The 20,585-nt window shown below is 45.4% G+C and overlaps 1 protein-coding gene across 2 annotated transcripts in view; it reads right to left on the minus strand.

Annotated features, from left to right (window-relative positions):
* STAC (SH3 and cysteine rich domain) overlaps window positions 1-20,585 on the minus strand; it is an 87,262-nt gene that overhangs the window by 17,987 nt on the left and 48,690 nt on the right. For both annotated transcript variants that reach the window (XM_063116201.1, XM_063116192.1), the window contains exons 3-6: window positions 13,377-13,477; window positions 10,886-10,967; window positions 9,030-9,145; window positions 2,785-2,866 (exon numbers count right to left, since the gene is read on the minus strand). In XM_063116201.1, the coding sequence (XP_062972271.1) occupies window positions 2,785-2,866; window positions 9,030-9,145; window positions 10,886-10,967; window positions 13,377-13,477 (381 nt within the window). The remainder of the gene's footprint in view (window positions 1-2,784; window positions 2,867-9,029; window positions 9,146-10,885; window positions 10,968-13,376; window positions 13,478-20,585) is intronic.

Genomic DNA, 20,585 nt, shown 5'->3' on the forward strand with positions numbered 1-20,585 from the left:
AGATGAAGTGTGACGAGAGTCCTGTCCTGATGTTTGGAATGTACGTGGCAGGAGGCAAGCAGGAATATGGAGGCACCTCCCAGCCCGGGACAGGGCTGGTGCCGCCTGGCCACAGCTGCCTGGCCACACCCGCCGCAGCCGCCATGGCATGCACATCCTTCCCTGTAATTTGTGCATTTGTTTCACATTTGCTTATACATGTGTAGAAACCAATGCATGTAGGTCCAATCTGTACAGTAGACGAAAATGAGAAATCCAATGGATGAAACATTTAGGGGAGAGTCCGTAGCTCAGTGGTAGAGCAGATAGACAGATAGACTTTATTACGATCATAGATCGGTGGTAGAATAGATGCTTCACATGCATGAGGTCCCAGGTTTAGTCCTCGGGTGGGAGGGTGGGTGAGAGAGAATCCTGCCTGAAACCCTGGAGAGCTGCTGCCAGTCAGTGCTGACCATACTGGACTAGATTGACCTGTGGTCCGATTCAGTATAAGGCGACTTCCTATGTTCCTATGTAACCATGCAGTAGGAGTGATTGGCTGATGCAATCCAGATCTCCCACGACATGGATATTCCAAACATCACCATAACCCTATGAGACATGATACATAACTACCATATAGCATACACTGAATCAGACTTTTGGCCTTAAACTGTTTTCATTTCCAGTTGCCTACATGTCGCAACCCTTCAGGATCTCTGGGAGCATGACAAAGGCTTTGCATTATCGTGGTTTGTGTGGACAGCATGGGTGATTTTCTAAAACTGCCAAGAGGAACGTTTTGGAGTAGCTCCTATATAATTTACGTGCTGAGCCCGACAGGAAAACAGTAAAGAAATCGAATGCTGATCAAAGGAATGATTAATGTCGTGCTGATGTTTGTTGGGGCATACGCACACAACTCTGACAAGACTTTTGTCATACAATGGGAAGTCATGCGCAAACAACTGTTCTTTTATAAATACAGAATAGGTCAATGACAAAGAGGGAACCAAAAAACATGTAATGGGGATTATAACGATTTGTTGTCTGTAAAGATGAAACCCTTAGTGAATGAAGTCTATGTTCTGTGGAATAGATTAATATAGGCCTTAGCTAGACCGGGTGAAATCCTGGGGCGAACCCCGGGATCGTCCCTGTGCGTCCATATGACGCACAGGGGATCCCGGGTTCAGGGAGAGATGATCCCTCCCTTGCCCCAGGATCTCGCCTTCCACTTTGGGCCCGCTTTTTCCGCGGTCCCGGGCTGGGCCCGAAACTGCAGAACGTGTGGCCCATTGCTGTGGCTTGACCCAGCTCCATGCAATTACTCGCGCAGAGCCGGGAGCAGCGCTCCCCAGGAGCACTACGCCCATCGGGGGTAGGGTGGAGGGAGCGGGGAAATTAAGTTAAAATTTAAAAAAACCCTTACCTTTGCACACAACCATTTGTGCACTCTGTCTTTAAAAAATAAAAACAATGGTGGGCACGACGCCTCTCCTCCTGAGGTCGTCGCTCCTTGTGTGTAAACGAAGGAGGGATCTGGCGTTAATCACAACGCGAGATCTTCCCTCCTCCGTCGTGGGATAGAAGGTAGGTCTAGCTGAGGCCATAGATAAACAATAGAAGATATTTAGGGTTGGATCCAGATTTATGCTGGATCATCAATTGTGCTGGTGGAAGTGACTTCCTGGCTTCCTCTTTCCCACAGCAGCCCCCTAAAAATGCTACACAGAGGATTGGTTTGCACATCACAATAAGCTACCCTGAAAATAACCTACAGTGGTTGGTTCACTAATGAGGACATTTGTGCTCATTAACGGAGTAGAGGGGTTTTGGTGGAATGTTTTTCACCTTTGGGGAGATTTACACAAACTTTATGGGTTTTCCCACCTTCAGGGAGATTTGCGCAAATTTAACTTTCTTTTTAATCTTCTGGGGAGATTCACACAAATCTCCCTGAAAACTTTTTTTTTTTTTTTTAAAAAGTTAAATTTGAGCAAATCTTCCTGAAGGTGGGGAAAAAATAAACAAATGTTAAATTTGAGCAAGTCTCCCTGAAGGTGAAAAAAAAGGTGTCGCTGTCTAGGGAGGCAATGAAATGAAGGAGTAAATTGACTGGTGATATTTCAAGATGTAATAGAGAAGAGATATTGTTAGCAAGATGGCGAGGAGCGGCTGGCAGGTTTGTTCACTGCTCTAGCCAGGGAGCTTGCTCACCATTTTAAACAACCCATGCTGAAGCGACTCTGCTGGGTTCAGATGAAGGGGGGGGGTGTCCCTAAAAATCAGGCAAAGGGACCTTCCATGATCAGAGCCCTTCTTGCAGAAAGCAGATTCTGGATCCATCCCGTAGGGATTTAAGAAACAAACACGGAAGATAGCTGGGAGTGGACAACCATCCCCTTAAGACTTATTTGCAAGGGCTGTGAAGGCATCCAAAATCTGGCTTATATGACCATTTGGGAACCGGTAACATTTATTACTCATTTCATGAATACCATATTTTTTCGATTCTAAGACACACTTTTCCCCCCATATAAACATCTCTAAAAATGGGGTGCGTCTTAGAATCGCGGGTGTGATTATTATTCTTAGAGTCAAAGCTTTTTTTCTGTTGGTGGTACTGAAATTAGTGTGCGTCTTACAATCGATGGCGTCTTACAATCGAAGAAATACGGCAATATCTGGACCTGTGTACAGGGAATGACGCCTCATTGTCAGGAGATGTCAAAATAACAGGTGATGTGAAAAGCAGCCCATAGGTTTAAAGACTATTGAAAATCTTAGCCTTATACTCACCGCTATTGCTGCGTCTCCTGTTTATGTCAAGCACGCACCCCAGACTGTCACCTTCCTCGGGAACTTCTGCCAAATCTGATGTCTGTGAGAAGGGAGGAGAAGGGGATGAGAGTGAAAGTGAGCAATGAGGTGACATAAACACACCAGAGATTTAAGCACATGGAGACAGCTCGGTGGTGGGTGCGGTGCGGGCCAGGAGGAAGAGTCAATGCTGATGGGAACATGTTATCCAGAGTTCAGATACTTGATGGGAGGGCAGCAGGACATCTGAAAAGAATTGCAGACCGGTGTAATGAAGGGCTTCTTATTTCCACAAGAGAGGAAAACAGAGTTGAGGGGAAAAGGATCACTACTTTCTAGAGCTTATATACTAAAGAGGTTGGGTTATAATGTATAATTCCAGGCACTACCAGCAAGGAGCAGTTTGTAAATTGTTCTGCTACAAATAAAATGTCTGTCATTATGGCAGGAGGAATGCACGAAGGAAGACCTTGCAAAGCTCCCCGAAGACTACAATTATGCCTCTGTACTTACTGCAATTGTGTCTGTTATGTGCTGTGCTTTACTTTCCCCACATTCCCTTACATAGCTTCAAACGTGGGGCACAACCTGCACCCTATGGAGTGATGGAGACCGCAGTTACTAGGAAGGGAAACCCTGCCTTTCATCAGACAGAAGAGCATAAGGGCGGAGCTTCCTTTGCTAATGCTACTGCAAGTGCTAGCTAGGGAAACCCTGTAACCTTCTCTCCATGTCAGCGATCCTGCGGTAGAATCACTGGGATGGGGGGCAAGGTTAAAGCTCCATGCCCCCCCACCCCCAGCACTGCCCCCCCAACACCCCAGTGATCTTGTTGCAGGATTGATGGGATGTAGTATTAGTATTGGATATGTGTGTGTGTGTGTGTGTGTGTGTGCACATGTGTGTGGCCCCCGAGCCCCCTGCCATTACTTAATATGGTCTTTGGGGCTCAAAAACATCCATTCCTGGCTTAAAGTAAAATGGTGCATTCGTGAAGGGTGTACTCCAGGGATTAAATCTGCCCCTGGTGGTTGCAGATCCTGACTCTGGATCCAGTGTTAGTCATGCTTAGACTACACCCATTGACATCGATGGGACATCTGTCAGTCCTGACTAACTTAAGTCCCATTGGTTTCAATGGGTCCACTCAAAGTATGACTAAATCTAGATCCAACCCATTGAGAATTAAGTCCATCTCTCCACCTGCATAACTCCATCCCTCCCCAGTCTAGGTTCGGTTTCATGGTCTCACTAGAGCTTGACAGGCCCTTGGGAAGTGGCCAGTGCCTGCTGATTTGTAAGCAAGCCCCAATGTGTCAGACTGAACCCACCGGACTTAGTACTGATATTTGCTGGCTGCAGCCAGCGGGGCAACCAGGCTAGTGCTATTGGGAAAGGTTAGCATACCATTGTGAGCCTTACCGTAGAGGTCTAAAATAACAGGGTTTGGTGAAAGCCAGTGCGGTATATCCGTTAGAGTGTAAGACTAGGGAGATCCAGGTTCAAATCCCTGCTCAGCCATGGAGCTCTCTGGGTGACCTTGGGACAGTCACTCTCTCTTAGCCTAACCTACCTCACAGGTTTGTTGTAAGGATAACGTGGGGGAGGGGGAGAATCCTGTCTGAAGCTTGAGCTCCTTGGAGGTTAAGCAGAATATACATGTAATAAATACATTAAAAGGCACCTCTAAACCTGAGGTTTAGATTGTGGGCCTTCACCATCCCTTACAGCAGTCTACTCACCCCTGTTCCCTGTTGCTGAAATTCATGGCAGAAGCAGCAAAAACTTTGCTGGTTTGCTTCCGAAAACATGTTCACCACTCACTTTGGAGGTAAAACAGCATCCCCCGACCCCCTGGTGCCCCCGTTGAGTGTGCCCTGCATTGAGGGGAATGTGTGTATCTGTCCGGAGTGTGTGAAAAAGGTCCCCAGACTCCTCACAGTTGCTCACCCCTTGCCTTCAACACTCGTGAATCCCTGAAACCCAATATTCTAGTCAATTGAACGTGTATTCTTCCACAGTATTTGTGGTCTTAAGTACTGCATGCTTCTGCGTAATCTGCTGCCTGACAGCCTGATTTGCCAAGGAGTAAATCCCATGACATATTGGCATTCAATACTTACGCCCACTCCCCATCTGATCAAAATTTTAAGGCAAGCTGACAATATGCTCATGTTTTGTACGCTTGAGTAATCATTTATTATTTAACAAACTCCTTTACCAATCTGACAAGAAATAATTACATTTGTGGAAGCTCTGGTCCCAAACAGAAGGATCTCAACATTTCAACAAAGTTTCAGAAAGACAACACTGATAAGGGGTGATGGTTTGTAAGAGGCCATATCTGTAGGGGCATGCAAGCTTTTGGATGGCACAGAACTCTTCTTCATGCCAATGAGTTCTTTGGAACATCAGCAATGATAGCAGCCAGAGACCCCCTGCAGAACAACAGCTGCCAGAAGGGAGGGACAAGTCCAACCCCCTTACTCCTAACAAAACTGTAAACTGGCCTCTACCCAGGTGGTAAGAATTGAGTCCCCCAGAGAGACCACCTAGGCTTCTAGTCCAATACTTGCTAGTCAGTCCACAGCAGCGTCAGCAGGCAGAGGCTCTTCCGAAATGTGAACCTTAGTGTACACTTGCAGTGGTGTAATGGAACCAGTGGGCTGTCTATATGCTCTGTATACGCCCTGGTGGCTAGGCAGTGGTGCTGCGTAGTTCATACAACGCAGCTGCCAACTTGCACCCACCTCAGACTTCCCCCCAAAATGGCGCACTGACTTACCGCAATGTTTTGCTTTACTCTAAGGTCACTGTCTCCACGGCTCTACCTGTCGGTGGTGACCTCACTTCACATTGAGGCTTGGGGTGTTGGGGGGGCGGGGAATCGAGGCCCATGTTAAGTCGAGGGGATGCATGGGAAGGCCAGAAAGGGGGCAGGCTCAATGCGCTGAATGGCCGCCAGCGCTGCCCAGAAAGCCTGCTCTTTCTCCTGCTGTGAGGATTGCCCGCTCCCTCCCCACAGTTGCGATGCTGCATTGTTTTGAAGGAACGAGCGACAAAGTAATACCGTCAAGAAACCCACTCTGGGAACAAAATATTGTTCCTTATAGTAATGCAGTACTTGGGGGTGATTTGGTCTTGAATGGGCTATCAAGACCCATTAGATTTTAAAATGGCCTGCTGCTGGTGGAGATGGAAACTGCTAGAACTGGTTTGTTGATATGGATCAAGGCAGCAGCCTACATTTTGGGACGCTCCTGTGGGGGCTGTTGGGATGACAAAATTTACCACTACACTGCTGCACTTGGGTTGCACTTGAAGGAACATGGTGGTCAGGAGATTCCCTGTCAGTCATAGATGTTATGTTATTCTGCCACTTCTCTTCCATATTTTTATACCTTCTAGTCAAAGCAGATAGAAAAGTATGAACACAGAGCTAAAAACAACCACATTATCTTTGCCTAATATAACTTGTTCTGAAAGCTACCCTCATTTGGACAACCGTAGGGAATTTGAAGGAAGCCCAGTATAGGAAGCAGGACAGACCCCCTGTACCCAGAGGGCCGGGTCATGAAAGCCAGCCTGAAAATGAACTGCAGTGGATTGGTTGTTCGTTCACTAACCCATGTTATTCCCAACATACAAGCAGGTGCTCTGTGCCTTGCTGTGGCCTGTTTCCCCCTTAGTCCTCCAGCCCATACCCTGTATAAATCCCATGGTCCTTTGCATCACAAAGCCTCTCATATCTTCATCCCTGCAGAGGGGGTTTTCCAGCTTCCTGGCCTATTCTGATCACTGCCCCTTTTCAGCACCATTTGCTAAAAATAGAATAATAATAACAATAACCCCCCACAACCCACTTCTGCAGTAAGTATGCCTGCCCGCCCCAATAGCTCCACCCCATTCAGCCGCTGCATACTCTAAAAGCTGTCAAGTGAACCACCAAAGTGGAATAGGTAATTTAAAAGAAAACCCACAAGGCGAATGTACTACTGTTGACTGTACATAGCAGCCAGGTGAATCTGCGCACTTGCGAAGGACCAGGGGAAATAATAATATTTTAAAAAATTACAACCTCATTGTGTACTTCCAAAGCACCAACAAAAGAAGAAGTGGTGAACACATTCTGGGCATTCCCAAGTGCCATTTCAGTATCAGTGGAGGGGTGAACATCAGGTGGCACTAGTGAGATTGCGAGGAGTGGCCGGGCCTTGCCATGCCATTCTGTGGCCCGTGCTGATAAGCCACTGACAAGAAGCCACTGACACATCACGACAAGCCAGCCTGAGAACAAGCCACTCTCAACAGCCCAACAATAAGCCATGGGTTCTCAGGGTGGCTTGTGCATGGTTAACAAACAGCGCTGAATTGTCCGCGCCTGGTTCAGATGTCCCAATAAGCCACATGACACATACAAGGCTCACAACCTACCATGGCTTATCATGTTGTGCAAACCCAGTTAGAAGCAAATTCGGGTAATTATTGGACAGTACAGTAGAGCTTCCAGTCTGACAAGGGCCCTGCTGTATAGCATCTGTAGTCTGGTGGTTAATCCAGTTTTGCTATTGCTACCACACTGATGTACTAAAGAGAACACAGACCAGCTCTTGACCACCACTACTTCCCCACTAGAGAATACGTTTGTGCGTATGTGTGTTATACCAAAGTTTCAAGAGCTAAAAACAGGTACAGTAATGACTGATGGGGTGGGGGTTATGTTTGAGTGATCCTTTCAGCCCTTCTGGCAAATGACTACCGGAAAAGCCATTTTCTTTGCATGACACCAGCGTTGTCTACAGCATCATAACTCTATTTGTTTCATATTTAGAAGTGCTGGTTATCATTCATAGTCCTATCTGTGTGGCACATATAGTGAATCCATTTTGCAGTAGCCAGCATTTCAAGTGTTTTGCAACTGTTGCTTTGCACCGTAATTATCAAAAATAGTTCTGGCCCTGTTTTTCTGATCGAATATCAGTATTCTAAATCAAACTCGTAAAACAGGATTCCCATCTGTTCCATTTCTGTTGCTCTCTCTTACAGTCATTTAAAAGACTGTCTTTTTTGTTTTGCTTGTGATGCCAGCCAGATCCTACTGTGGATGGAATAGAATTTGCTTTAAAGCCCTACAATTTCGGGCATTCTGATGATAGTGTTGCTCCACCAACTCCACCATCCTTAGCTAGCCAAAGGCCCAGCGCTTTCTCAAATGATTCTCTTCATTATCACTAGCTGCCTCTTATGTATGGGCAGCTGCAAAAGCCTCAGTGCCTTTGATGTATCTGTTCATATCAACCCCTCCTTACCCTTGTCTTGTCCATTCTCCCTCTCTCGCTGTTAGCGACCACCTTTGCCTCTCCCTTCCTTCTGTTGCCCATCTTTTTCAGTAGGGGTGTGCACGGACCCCCCGCTCCGCCCCGCGGGCCGATCCGAAAATTTCAGATTGGCCCGCTCCGCGCTGCTCCGCCCATACTCCGCTCCTCTTCGCCGCGGAGCTCCGGCTCCGAATCAGAGCTCCGCAGTGGAGGGGAGTGGTGCCAGGTAAGGCCGGGAGAGGAGGGTGGGGGGGTTTACCGGGCCCTGCCGCCGTCGCCGCCCGTGCGGCGATGGCGGCAGAGCCCAGTAAGGGAACAAGGGGGAGGGGGGCCTTACCTGCCTCCATCCGCAGTCCGTCGGCTTCTTCAATTGAGCGGCCTAGACTTCCTGGTTGAACCGTGGGATCAATTGAAGAAGCCGAGGGACTGCGGACGGAGGCAGGTAAGGGGGAGGAGGGGGGGTTTACCGGGCCCTGCCGCTGTCGCCGCATGGGCGACAGCGACAGCGGCAGGGCCCGGTAAACCCCACTTACCTTTCCGGCGGAGCTCCGGATCGAGGCGAAGGATCTGCCTTCACCTCGATCCTCTTCGTCACGCTCCGCTGGCCCCCTAATCCTCTTCGCCTCCGCCTTAAGGGGAGGCAAAGCACCCCGCTCCGCTTCTAATTCGCCGGTCCGATTAGAAGCGGAGCACATCCCTATTTTTCAGTATTTGAAAACTGTAATGTAGATTGTAAGGTACTTGTGGCAGGGAGCTGTCTGGTGTGTGTAGCTTATGCTATTCTATAAGCCCCACATATCTTGACGACCCTCTACCACCACCACATCAGACAGGGTGACTATGAATGGAAATGCTCAGATCATATTAAAAGAGAAAATAAATAAATAAATGAAATAGCATAATTACTGAATTCCTCTTTGGTGAACCTGAGCTACTCCCGGTGCTGCCTTTCTTGTTTTTCTGGGCCAAGGAAGTCCCAAAGCGCAGTGTTTCGTAGACAGGGTCGACCTTATTGCCACATGCTGCAAAAGAAGTGAAACACAAATAAGAAGGGACAAAAGCTAAGTCATGGTCAGCCCTCTCCTTTCTCACAGAAAAACATGAACGATCATTTCCAGATACAAATCAGCTTGTCATCTTGTGCTGAGTGAGGACCCAAACAGAGATTCAGCAGAGGGCTTGGTCTGGGAACAAGGTCTCTGCTGAACACTAAAAAGACAGATGATGTGGTATAGTAGTTTAAGGGTGTTAGTCTTGGACCAGGGAGATCCACCTTCAAATTGCAACTCAGCCAAAGAGCTCACAGGATGACCCACAGTTTCCAGACATGTTCAGTAACCACTTTTACCTTTGCCAAGATGTGGGTAACCTGTATTTTGCAACACATCTTGGATTTTCAGTTCATTCAAGGATGGCTCAAGAGATTTTGATGGCTGTGGTGGAAAAATCTAACTCCTGCCTCCTCCTCCTCCTAACCAACAGGGGCCACCATTCACCAGGAAGTTCTCCTGTGGAAGCCTCACTGAAACGAATGGGAGCTGTATAAGAGCTCTTGTGCAGTTCCCATTAATTTCAACGTGATGTGCAAAGGAAGAAAAAGAGAGTTATGTCCCATGGGTCAGTTCAGTCTCCCACTCTGAATGTCACCCCAAATTTTGTCACCTGGGGTGACCACTTCACCTAGCTTGGTGGTATGTCATCACTACATTCCCCTGAAATGATCACCTTAGTGCTTCTTGCTCAAGATCTTGATTAAGGGTGCAATCCTACCTGGATGTCCATCAGCCTCCAAACTTAGCTAGACGGGTTAAAAAAAAAAACGATTGGAGAAGGGGGATACAGGTTATGATGGGCATTCTATGCAGAGTGAGAAAAGCACAGGGGTGATCTTCACCTCCATGCTTCTTCCGTACTGCATTTTTGCTAGACAGGCATTTTTACCCGTCTAGCTAAGGTACTGTGGAGGGAGAGGGAAGGAGGCTGGGGAGGGCTAGGGATAACCTGTATCTCCCTTCTCCAATTGTCTCCCCTCCCTGTCCAAAGAACCACCCCCTTTCCCTCCTCCCCAAGTACCTTTTTGTGACTGCAGAGAGGTAGCCACCATGGTTCTCTCTGCGCCAGCTGTGACGGGGAGGAGGAGGGGTGCTCAGATTCTTTGGTCCGAGGTCAGAGCACTGTCGCCAACCTCAGATCCAGGAATTGAACTATCCTCCCCACCACTCAATAGACGCTGTCTAAGGGCTTGTTAGTAAGGACTGATGAAGCTGTCAGTTTTATTTTCTCTCACATTCCAATTTTTTTAAATCTCAAATTCATTCTTTCCCAAATACGAAGTACTTGTCAAATTTTGATAAATTCTTATTGAAAATGAACTGAAACTAAGTTTTTATCCCTCTTCACCAGCCAAATTCAATATGTACAGCTATACTCAACAGGAAAAGGACCAAGATGTACTCGCCTGCCATAAGACTGTTAAAGGCGAGGAGCCTCTCAGGAAAAAAAGGCGGCAATTCTAATTAAGCACTGACATGGCTGAGTACATAGGGATTAAGACCCTGGACTTTTAAGTGCCCCGGGCCCGGATGGACAAATCTGTCGGTTTCAGTTTCTCCCACCACTGGTATTTTTAAATCTCAAGTTATTTTTGTCCCTCATATGGATAACTTTCTGAAATTTGTTAAATTGGCCAAGCTGAACTGAAACAAAGTTCTCACTGCCACTTTCAGAATGGAAAAACAAAACAAGACGCCATCCCAACATACCGATAGGCATCACTTCTTTGATGCAGCCAAACTGCTCATGAATGAGTAGTGGAGAGCTGTAGTAACGGCGAAAACCTTTGGGCTAAAGACAATGAGTAAAAGAAAGAGAGGGGGAGAAAGAGAGAAAATGAGCATGTGGCACGCAGGTCACAAACATCACTGGTGCAGCGACATGGAACGTCCATTTTATCAGGGGTGGGGAATCTCAGGCCTGGGGGGCTAAATCTGGCCCTCCAGATTTCCCCAAATGACCACGCCCCTTCCCTGAACACTGATCAGTTGCAGTTCTAAAAGGCTGAACTGTCTCCCCTAAGGCTTAGGCCAGATCTACACCAAACAGGATATAACATGATGAAAGTCGTATGAAAGCAGTATATAAGAGGCAGGAGCCACACTACTGCTTTATAGCGGTATTGAAGTGCACTGACAACTGTTGGGGCCCATTGACACATACCATATACCGCTTTCATAGTGCTATATACTGCTTAGTGTAGATCTGGCCTTAGTTACTGGCAGTAAGAGCTTTAAAGTAAAATATCTTGGTATTTTTGGCCCTGCCCCTTTTGCCTTTGCCTCCCCCACAAAAAATGCAGCCACCAAGAGCTTCTCCAAAACTGAATTCAGTCCTCAAGCTGAAAGAGCCTCCCCTGCCTTATGTTCTCAGCTCTTTCTTGAGCAAAGCTGGAACTGAACAGAGTAAGTGTCGTGCTGTTGCTGGATTCATGTTGGAACCAGATCATAAGGATATATATTACAATTTTTGGGAGAAGCATGTTTCATTTTTGACTGAAAATATCTTAAAAGCTTCCCTTCCTGCTAGGGCTGTTCTTTTTTGTTGCTTCTATTCCCAGTTGTGCCAATAAAAAAAATATTTGAAACACATAAATACAAAGCAACCAATAAAATAAAGGGGGGAAAACTGGACAGAATGAGAAGATTTAAAAAGCTGATGTCATAAAAAACACTTTGCTTGATGTCTAAAACTATAAGGAAAATGAATGTCGACTAACAAGGTACTAACTATGCAAAGCGGATTCCTTGTACCAGCTGTAGGCGCTTCATCTCTGCGCCTGCTTCAAGAGATGGGAGTTAGCATTAAACATTCTAATGGCAAGTACCTTAGCTAGATGGGTAAAAATGCCTGTCTTGCAAAAATGCAGAGCGGAAGAAGCATGAAGGTGAAGATCACCTCTGCGCTTTTCCCACTCTGCATAGAATGCCCACCAGCCTCTGATGAGCATTCTATGCAGAGTGAGAAAAGCACAGGGGTGATTTTCACCTCCATGCTTCTTCTGCTCTGCATTTTTGCTAGACAGGCATTTTTACCCATCTAGCTAAGGTACTGTGGAGGGAGAGGGAAGGAGGCTGGGGAAAGCTAGGGATAACCTGTATCCCCCTTCTCCAATCGTCTCTCCTCCCTGTCCACAGAACCACCCCCATCAGGCCAGTCCTTGAGAGGATGGGGGGTGGGGGGACACATGCTGGAGGTTTGGCAGGCTGTGGTCTGCAGTCAAAGACCTCCCAGTTTCCTTTTTCAATTAAATAAGAAAGTTAGGAAAAGGACACCCCACCCTATTTTCAGCAACAGAAATGGTTTATTTATTTATTAATTAATTACATTTCTATACCGCCCAATAGCCGGAGCTCTCGAAATGAAATGGTTGCATTTCAAGTGTTTCAAGGATCTAATCATATAGAAAAAGGGCAACTGTAATGCAACCATTTGAAAATCCAAATGGTACCACGCACAATGAAGCAATGTGAGAGAGTTCTGACCCCTGAACTTCACTAGAGTGGGGCTTCAAAACCGTAGACTGTGTGGTTATTCTGCCATGATTCAAAACCAAGAGAGGAAACCTCTTTCTTTTCAGCCTTGAACAACTAGCTCCAAATCAGGGGTAGCCTTTGGTCAAGATGCCCTCAGTGGGCCCCGTTCTCTGAGTGAGCCTCCTCCTCCTCCAAGCCGCAGTCCATGTGCTTTCCCTTTTCCTCTGGGCCTCATCTGCACAACTGCCCAGAGGAAGACCAGAAGGCGAATGGAGGACGCGCTGCTACATCTTCTAGTCTTATTGCTGCTTGAGTGCGCAGAAAGGGCAGGTGAACAGGAAGTGACACAACCAGGACAAGAAGCAGCGGCCAGGAGCCTCCAGGGTCAGCAGTGCCCACACACCCCTGCAGAAATGTGGGCCCTGGCAGGTGCCCAACAGTGCTGACCCCTGACACCAGCCCTCTTCTAGCACTGTGTGAAAAGCAAGCGTGTGAAAAGCTGCGCTTAGAAGAGCCTGGGCTTCTTAAAGTGGCACAATCTGGTGTGGTTCTTATACTTGCACCTAGAATCATTTTTCCTCCTCTAGCTTACTAAAATGCCTTTGCTTTGTAAGGGCATTGCTTCAACTCGGCTGAAAAACAAAGAGGGCTGACTGGAGAGGGCTGCTGGATCCTATCCCATGCTCAGCCTGGTTTGCAGCTCTCCAGTTATATATTGGCTTACCAGTTTGCCCATGCAGCGTTGCTGTCCAATGCTCTCAGCGCATTTGTGGTGAATGCTCAGCTTACACGCCTTGCAGCGCAGTCCATGTTTAGCATTTGTTCCTGTCAGAGACACAGAAATAATTTAATTAAGGAACATCAATAGTTTCCATGCACTCACCAAGTGACGTGGCCTAAAAGCTCAATGGGGTTTCAACTTTCTCGTTCGGCACAAATCTGCAGCCGTATTGCAACTGGGCGGAATCCATTTCACCATTTTTCGGGTTTCTCCCAATTAGGTGGTGAACTTTCACACCTCACTTAATTTTCTAAAAGAAACTGCTGCAACTTAGTTGGATGAAAGGTCAGTTCATCTGCAAAGCAGAAGTGCATCGCAAATTACAGGACAAAGTACAACCCTGTGCCTTAATGAAATGGTTCTCAATAACTGTAACTATGGTTTGCTTTGTAATTTGCTTCATCACTTATTCTAGATTTTACAAATCTATCTAATTATCTATCTATCTATCTCATTACAAACAATCCAATTTTCTTCCCCTTTATTCTTGAATCCTGAAAAACCTTGTCACAGATGTCATTCAATAATGTTAAGAGCAAAAGTAATTGGGTATCATACTTTTACTCCGTTAATAATATCTGCATCCAGCAGGGTTGGAATTGGTAGCAACATTTTTAAAAGATAAAGATATAACCTGAAATATACCAAGGGTACCTCTATACACTAGGTCATCTGGTAATGACACAATTGGGTAAGCGTACACTCCTCTATACACTAGGTCATCTGGTAATGACACAATTGGGTAAGCGTACACTCCTCTATACACTAGGTCATTGGACACCACCAGAAGTGCAGATGTGCCACTTCTGCCAAAAACACCCACCCACAGAAATGCCTTCATGAGCTGCAGAAAGGCTCTGCCAATCAAGATGGTCTGCCAGCAACATTCCGCCTGTAGGACCCTTAAAATGGTGTGGAATTGTAGGTGGGGTATGGGTAGCAGAAGGGAGGCGCACACCTACATGGAATCCTAACCCCCTCATTTCATAGGCTTGCCCACAAACCATGGAAATCTATGCCAAGGCAGGTTCTAGTGTACGCAATTGCCATCTCGTTGACTCCAATGGAAGGGAAAGATAAAATGAGGATTGCTTTCCAACCCTTCTCAACAGAGGTGGGGATGCTTTCGATGCAATGGATGTTCTGTGGACATAATTATGGCGCCCCCGGCAAATGTTGGAAATGTGACCACAGGATTGCTCTGTAAATTAACCGAGCAATCACTTGCATATCTACTTGGAAGCAAGCCCAATTGAGTTTGATTGGTCTTACTCCCAGCCAAGCATATATACAATTTCAGCCCTGATCCAGAGAAATATAAAACAAGAAAGTTTATTTATTTATTACATTTTTATACCGCCCAATAGCCGAAGCTCTCTGGGCGGTTCACAAAAATTAAAACCATGAAAAGTATAATGTAAAACAACCAACAGCCTAAAAAATATAAATACAAAATACAATATAAAAAGCACAACCAGGATAAAACCACATAGCAGAAATTGATATAGATTAAAATACGGAATTAAAACAGCAAAGTTTAAATTTAAGTTAAATTAGGTGTTAAAATACTGAGAAAATAAAAAAGGTCTTCAGCTGGTGACGGAAGGAATGCAGTGTAGGCGCCAGGCGAACCTTTGCAGCAGCAGAAGCCCAGCAACGGAAAGGAAAAAAGAGTGTGTGAACACTGTAAGTTATTGATTCTGTAAATGCCATGCCCTACATACCTTGAGCTATCACTCTTCCTCAGGGGCAACTGTTATTTGAACCAGCACCGTAGCAAAATATTTCAGTTTCTCCAAATCTTTACATCTCTTGGCTGAATAAGTGGGAACAGGAAGCACCAATGGACAATCTAATGCATTTCCAATCACTGCATAGTGCAGATGCAACGCCACAGGCTCATCTGATGAAGAAGCGATATGATAGCCATTTTCAAGCACTTGAAGGGCTGTCATGTAAATGATGGAGCAAACTGGTTTGCTGTTGCTCCAGCAGATAGGAGCCAAACCAACAAGTTCAAATGACAAGAAAGGGATTTGACTCAACATTAGAAGGACGTCCTGATGGTGAATAAGCTGTTTGACAGGGGATCAGACTGCCTCGGAGGGTGGTGGATTCTCTTTTGTCAAAGGCATTTAAGTGGAGGCTGTATGGCCATCGATCAGGGATGCTATAGCCACGGATTCCTGCTTTGATAAGGGATAGATTACCTTTGAAGTCCCATCCAATTTGAAGATCCTGGGATCCATCAAAGGCACATCCTCATACTGTATCTGGGACCACAGCACAGGGTGGTTTCCTGCGTATTACCCATAAGGGTGTAACACCCTAGTGTGTGTGACTGATTCTTGTAGTTGGTGTCCTTAAGAAAGCTTGAAATGCATAGGAAAATAGGAAGCTGCCATGTTTCGGGTCAAACTATTTGTTTATCTGGTTCAGTGTTGCCTCCTCGGATAGGCGGTGACAGGCATCACTTGCTACCCAATCTGGAAGCCTTCTGCATGCAAAACCTGTGTTCTGCCACTGAGATATGGTCTCCCCCAACACAAGGATTTCATAAAATAACATACAGCAAACAGCAGCTTCTTCTTCTCTTTTCTTGATTCAGAAACAGTCATGTATAAGAAGGTGTTGCACTGACTGGTAATGTGCAGAAAACAATCCTGTGCTGTGGCCCCAGATAGTGGGGTTATTCACACAACACGCTAACCCACGCCATGGGTAGTTTGTTAAATTATGGGTTTTTGTGTTGTCTGAATGCAGCCAGGTTGGTTTGTTTACCATGCAGTGTGGCTTATTTTCTCAAACAAGCCACCTGGAGAGCCCATAGTTTGTAGTTGGGGTGGTTAAGAGCTCACCCTGCGGGAAACGTGTTGCATTCAGACAGCATGCTAACCTATGGTTCAACAAACTGAGTGTGGGTTAGTGTGTTGTGTAAGCAGCCCCAGTGTATGTGTATAAGTGTGAAGTTTCTCCTGCATTATGCAGATGGTCTGATCCGCCAGGGCTCTCCTTATGTATCCTGTTCCCACTCATTTACACCAGCATTGTCATGTCAAGACAGAAATTCACCAGATGATGCCATCCAATTTTATCAATATGCTAAAAGCTTCACCAGTGGAATTCCTTCCTGATAAACTCAGCTGCCCCAGCAATAAGCATGTGGCAACCTTACTACACACACACGTACATATATACAGACACAACCTCTCGTAATAAAACAGAATTTTGCAATTGAAATATCTCAGCTTAACCCCCGTTCCCTAAAGGAGAGAACACTATTTTGACTCTTTTAGCACCTGCTTCGACGTCTGTGCTGAGCTCTTAACATCATGCAAACCACCCTTTGAAAACACCCTCCTTCCTCCCACATTCCAAATGTCCAGGCATGAGAAGAGTGCATTATAGCTCAGCGCAGCCAGCTGTTGATTTCATCATGTGGCAGAGCAATGTTATACAACACAAGGAGAGATTACTTAAGGGGAGGCGGGAGATTAATTACAAAATAAAAACATTTTTTAATTGTTAGGTGGCTTTGGGCCAAATGGCACATTATTCTTAATGCTTAGCATGCAGCTACGTCTCTGATTTTTCTTAATTACATGTGTGCACGGGGTGTTGTTGTTGTTGTTGTTGTTGACAACACCCCATGCATGGAGGTTTAAGTTTATCTCTTCCCTCTTCAGCTATGATTTGTACAAAAATCACCTCCACCACCCCCGCAAGTTCCAGCATTCATCCATTTATTATATTAATACATGGCATGGCTTGGAGCCTTAGAATAAAAGCTCCCATTGGCACTAATGGGAGCTTTCTATGGGTTGGTGGTGTCATTTGGATAATCCCTCCCCCTCACACGTGCCTGTAATTTAGGAAAAAAGCATAGGTAACTGCATAGTATGCACTAAGCAAATGCATTTTTTGACCCTTAGATTATGCTTACCTTTGTTCTCAGGCCTAGTTCTTAGAACCCCTGGGAGAAATGGTACAGCTATGTCTAGACTGTGGCTGTGTCTTATTATTGGTGAGGGAATCCCATTGTTGAATGTTCTTCCATACAACGCCAAATTCCCTGCATCAAAAACCCTAGTGTATTAAGGAGGAAAGGTCCTAGCCTAGTCGTCTTCCTGACCTGCTAATTTGCTAAGTGCGGGTTTGCCCCGCCCTCCCAATACGGAATCATTCCATCACAGGATCCTCAAGCTTGTAATTTGCAGTAGTATAATTTGGAAACAGCTTTACCACCTCATGTGCTATATATGTCCAATCTAAATGGACGTACTGGACGTAAGAAAACAAATCCTTGATTTCTGATCATCATTCTCTAAACCAAACTAATATTGTTAATAAGGAAGTGCAAATTGGCAGAACGCAAATTCCATCTTAAACCCGATTCCAACTCATTAGGAGAACATTTAATTTGTCTAACAGAGAACATAACAAGAGCCCTGCTGGATCAGACCAAGGGTCCATCTAGTCCAGAACTCTGTTCCTACAGTGGCCAACCAGCTGTCAACCAGGGACCCACAAGCAGGACAAGGCGCAACAGCACTCCCCCACCGGTGTTCCACAGCAACTGGTGTATATAGGCTTAATGCCTTTGATACTGGAGTTTGTGTTGCTTATTAAGGAGCTACATTTCTGAATGGCCACTGGGGAGGGGGGATACCATATTGTCGCCTGAGGGTTGCACCCCAGTTCTCACCTTGCTTTTAACTGGCGAGTCATGAGAGTTAAAGACTCTAGAAAGAACGATAGTCTCAATTGTCACATGCACACATAAAAATGACAGCATTCGGACATACCACTAAGCTATGGTATGGTGTCGTATGACTGAGCCTTAGGACCATCAGCCCCTCTCCCCTCCTTCCGTGCAGCTGTGAGGAAGGGATTCAAAGTTTTTGCTGCCATTTTTAACTAACTACAGTTTTGCATTATGTGCAAATCCATATAAAGTGTGGTTAGTCTTTAAATATGGTTTACTGAAACATGCCAACTTCAAGTTCTATGATTTTGGTTCCGACATAATAATACACCGTAATTAAGTGAAAGTGGAAGCAAAAGCTTCTGATCTCCACCCCGTGAGAGGGCACAAGCTCAGGCTAAACGACAGTTTAATATTACATCTGAACCATAGTTTAATATTACATCTGAACCAGGCCAATCTGTCATTCACATTCTTTGGAAATTGTATGTTCTCCTTGAATATATACTGCCCAAGTGTGTGAGAGGGCTTTTTCATATTCTTTATTCTTCAATTTATATATTACAATTACAAGTAAGCAAGCATGTAAGGAAAGAAATAAAAAGAACCATACAAATAAACCAATGAAAATATAATTAATTTAAAATACATTTTAAAGAATATCCTATTTGCTCCTCCTGCAGCAATGCCATGCTACTTTGTAAGCCTTTCATTTAGGGTTTGTTTTGTTTTGTATTAAAACAATGATCTTTTAAAAAGAAGATTCTTACAGGGGTATGTGATTCTCTTTCTCTTGCACAGGAAATTGCATCTAAGCAGATTAAAACAAAAGAGAACAGCAGGACTGTTTCCTCCCTTCAGTAAGGCTGCCTATGACTTGTCTCCCCTGGAGTAAGGCATCTTACCTTCACGTATCATGTACAAAATATTGGACAATTAAAATTTAAATTTACAAGAGCATCCCAACACTCTTGCAATCGTACAGGCAGGTCCGAAATCTCTCTTGAAGACACACTGGCCCTGTTGAGAAGACACCTTAAACCAGGGCTTTAACCATGGTGAATAAGGCCTTTAAAGCTGTGGTTTAAAGTGTCTTCTGAACAGGGCCACTGTTTTTGCCTTGAGTAAGTGAGGAAGAGGACTGGACATCAAACTACTTTCTTCTTGTGGCACTGGCAAGCAGGGCTCTTATATATTGTGAAGGTAAAAGCCTTGGCCTTTTCCAGTCAACTACTTCTCTCGCTTCTAAATAAAGGGACAGGTGGTTTGCAGCCTACTGTGTAGCACTTTCAGTGGAAGTCCCCCTAAATCAAACTTAAAGCACAGCTGAGAGGGCCAGTGCAGCGACTCAAGCAAGCAATGCCCTTAATCAGCCTGAAGTAGAAGTCATATCAATTCAACAGTCTGTAGGATCACATTAGACCTAGAAGTAAAATTACACAGTGTGGCGGTAATTCAGGTGGCTCAATTGCTACTCTGGCTTCCTCTAGAGAGGTAGAGCAAATGATTGCTTTCGTGTGTGTGTGTGTGTGTTTCCTTTGGTCCCAATAATATCCAAGTATTAACTTAGGTTGATCAGGATCATTTCATATTCAGTATGTACCTTAAATAATATGCCTGATGCACAGATAAATAGGAAACAGTCATTTTACCCCTAGTCATAAGAGAGACAGGCTGCCTTTCAGAGTTCAAAACCTGCCACACTTTAGTGCAGTTTCACTGAGGAAAAGCAGAGCACCAAAGGAAAACGCTATATATAGTTTCATTCCTCGCTGGTGTTCTGAGTAAAGTCAAATATGACATTCTGTGAGTACCGTTGAATATGGTTTAGTACATTGCTGCTAGGTAGCATTTAGGGAGTGCAAGGCCCCAGTTCAACACTTAATGACAGCCCTGATGACAGGCTTCCAGGACATCATGCCCACCAGATGTGTTGGACTACAACTCCCATGATCCCCTGAAGGCTGGGGGAAGGTGGCTTTAGGCAAGCCATGATTCAGTCAGCATCAGAACCTCTTCTGCTATCTGGGAATGATAATACAATCAGCATATCATAAGAAAAGGAGAGCCATGCTGGATCAGACCAGGGGCCCATCTCATCCAGCATTCTGTTCACACAGTGACCAACCAGCTGCCTGTGGGAAGCCCACAAGTACAAAGTGGCACCAACGCTGCTATCTTTCCGGCGCCAGGTTAAGACTTTCCTCTTTGCCCAGGCATATGGCGGCACATCTTAATCACCCACATATTAGTTTTTGAATGGTTTTTAATGCTTTATGTGTGTATGTTCTGTGTTTTAGAATTTTAAATTTTGTATACTCATTTTTATCTTCATTTTAGAATTTCTGTAAACCACCCAGAGAGTCCTGGCTATGGGGGCGGTATATATAGCAAAAGAAGTGAGGTGCGGGGCTACTAGGAAGAGGGCCTTTTCTGTTGTGGCACCC

The sequence above is a fragment of the Elgaria multicarinata genome, chromosome 1 (genome assembly GCF_023053635.1).
Source record: "Elgaria multicarinata webbii isolate HBS135686 ecotype San Diego chromosome 1, rElgMul1.1.pri, whole genome shotgun sequence".
In the NCBI taxonomy this organism is placed as follows: domain Eukaryota; kingdom Metazoa; phylum Chordata; class Lepidosauria; order Squamata; family Anguidae; genus Elgaria; species Elgaria multicarinata.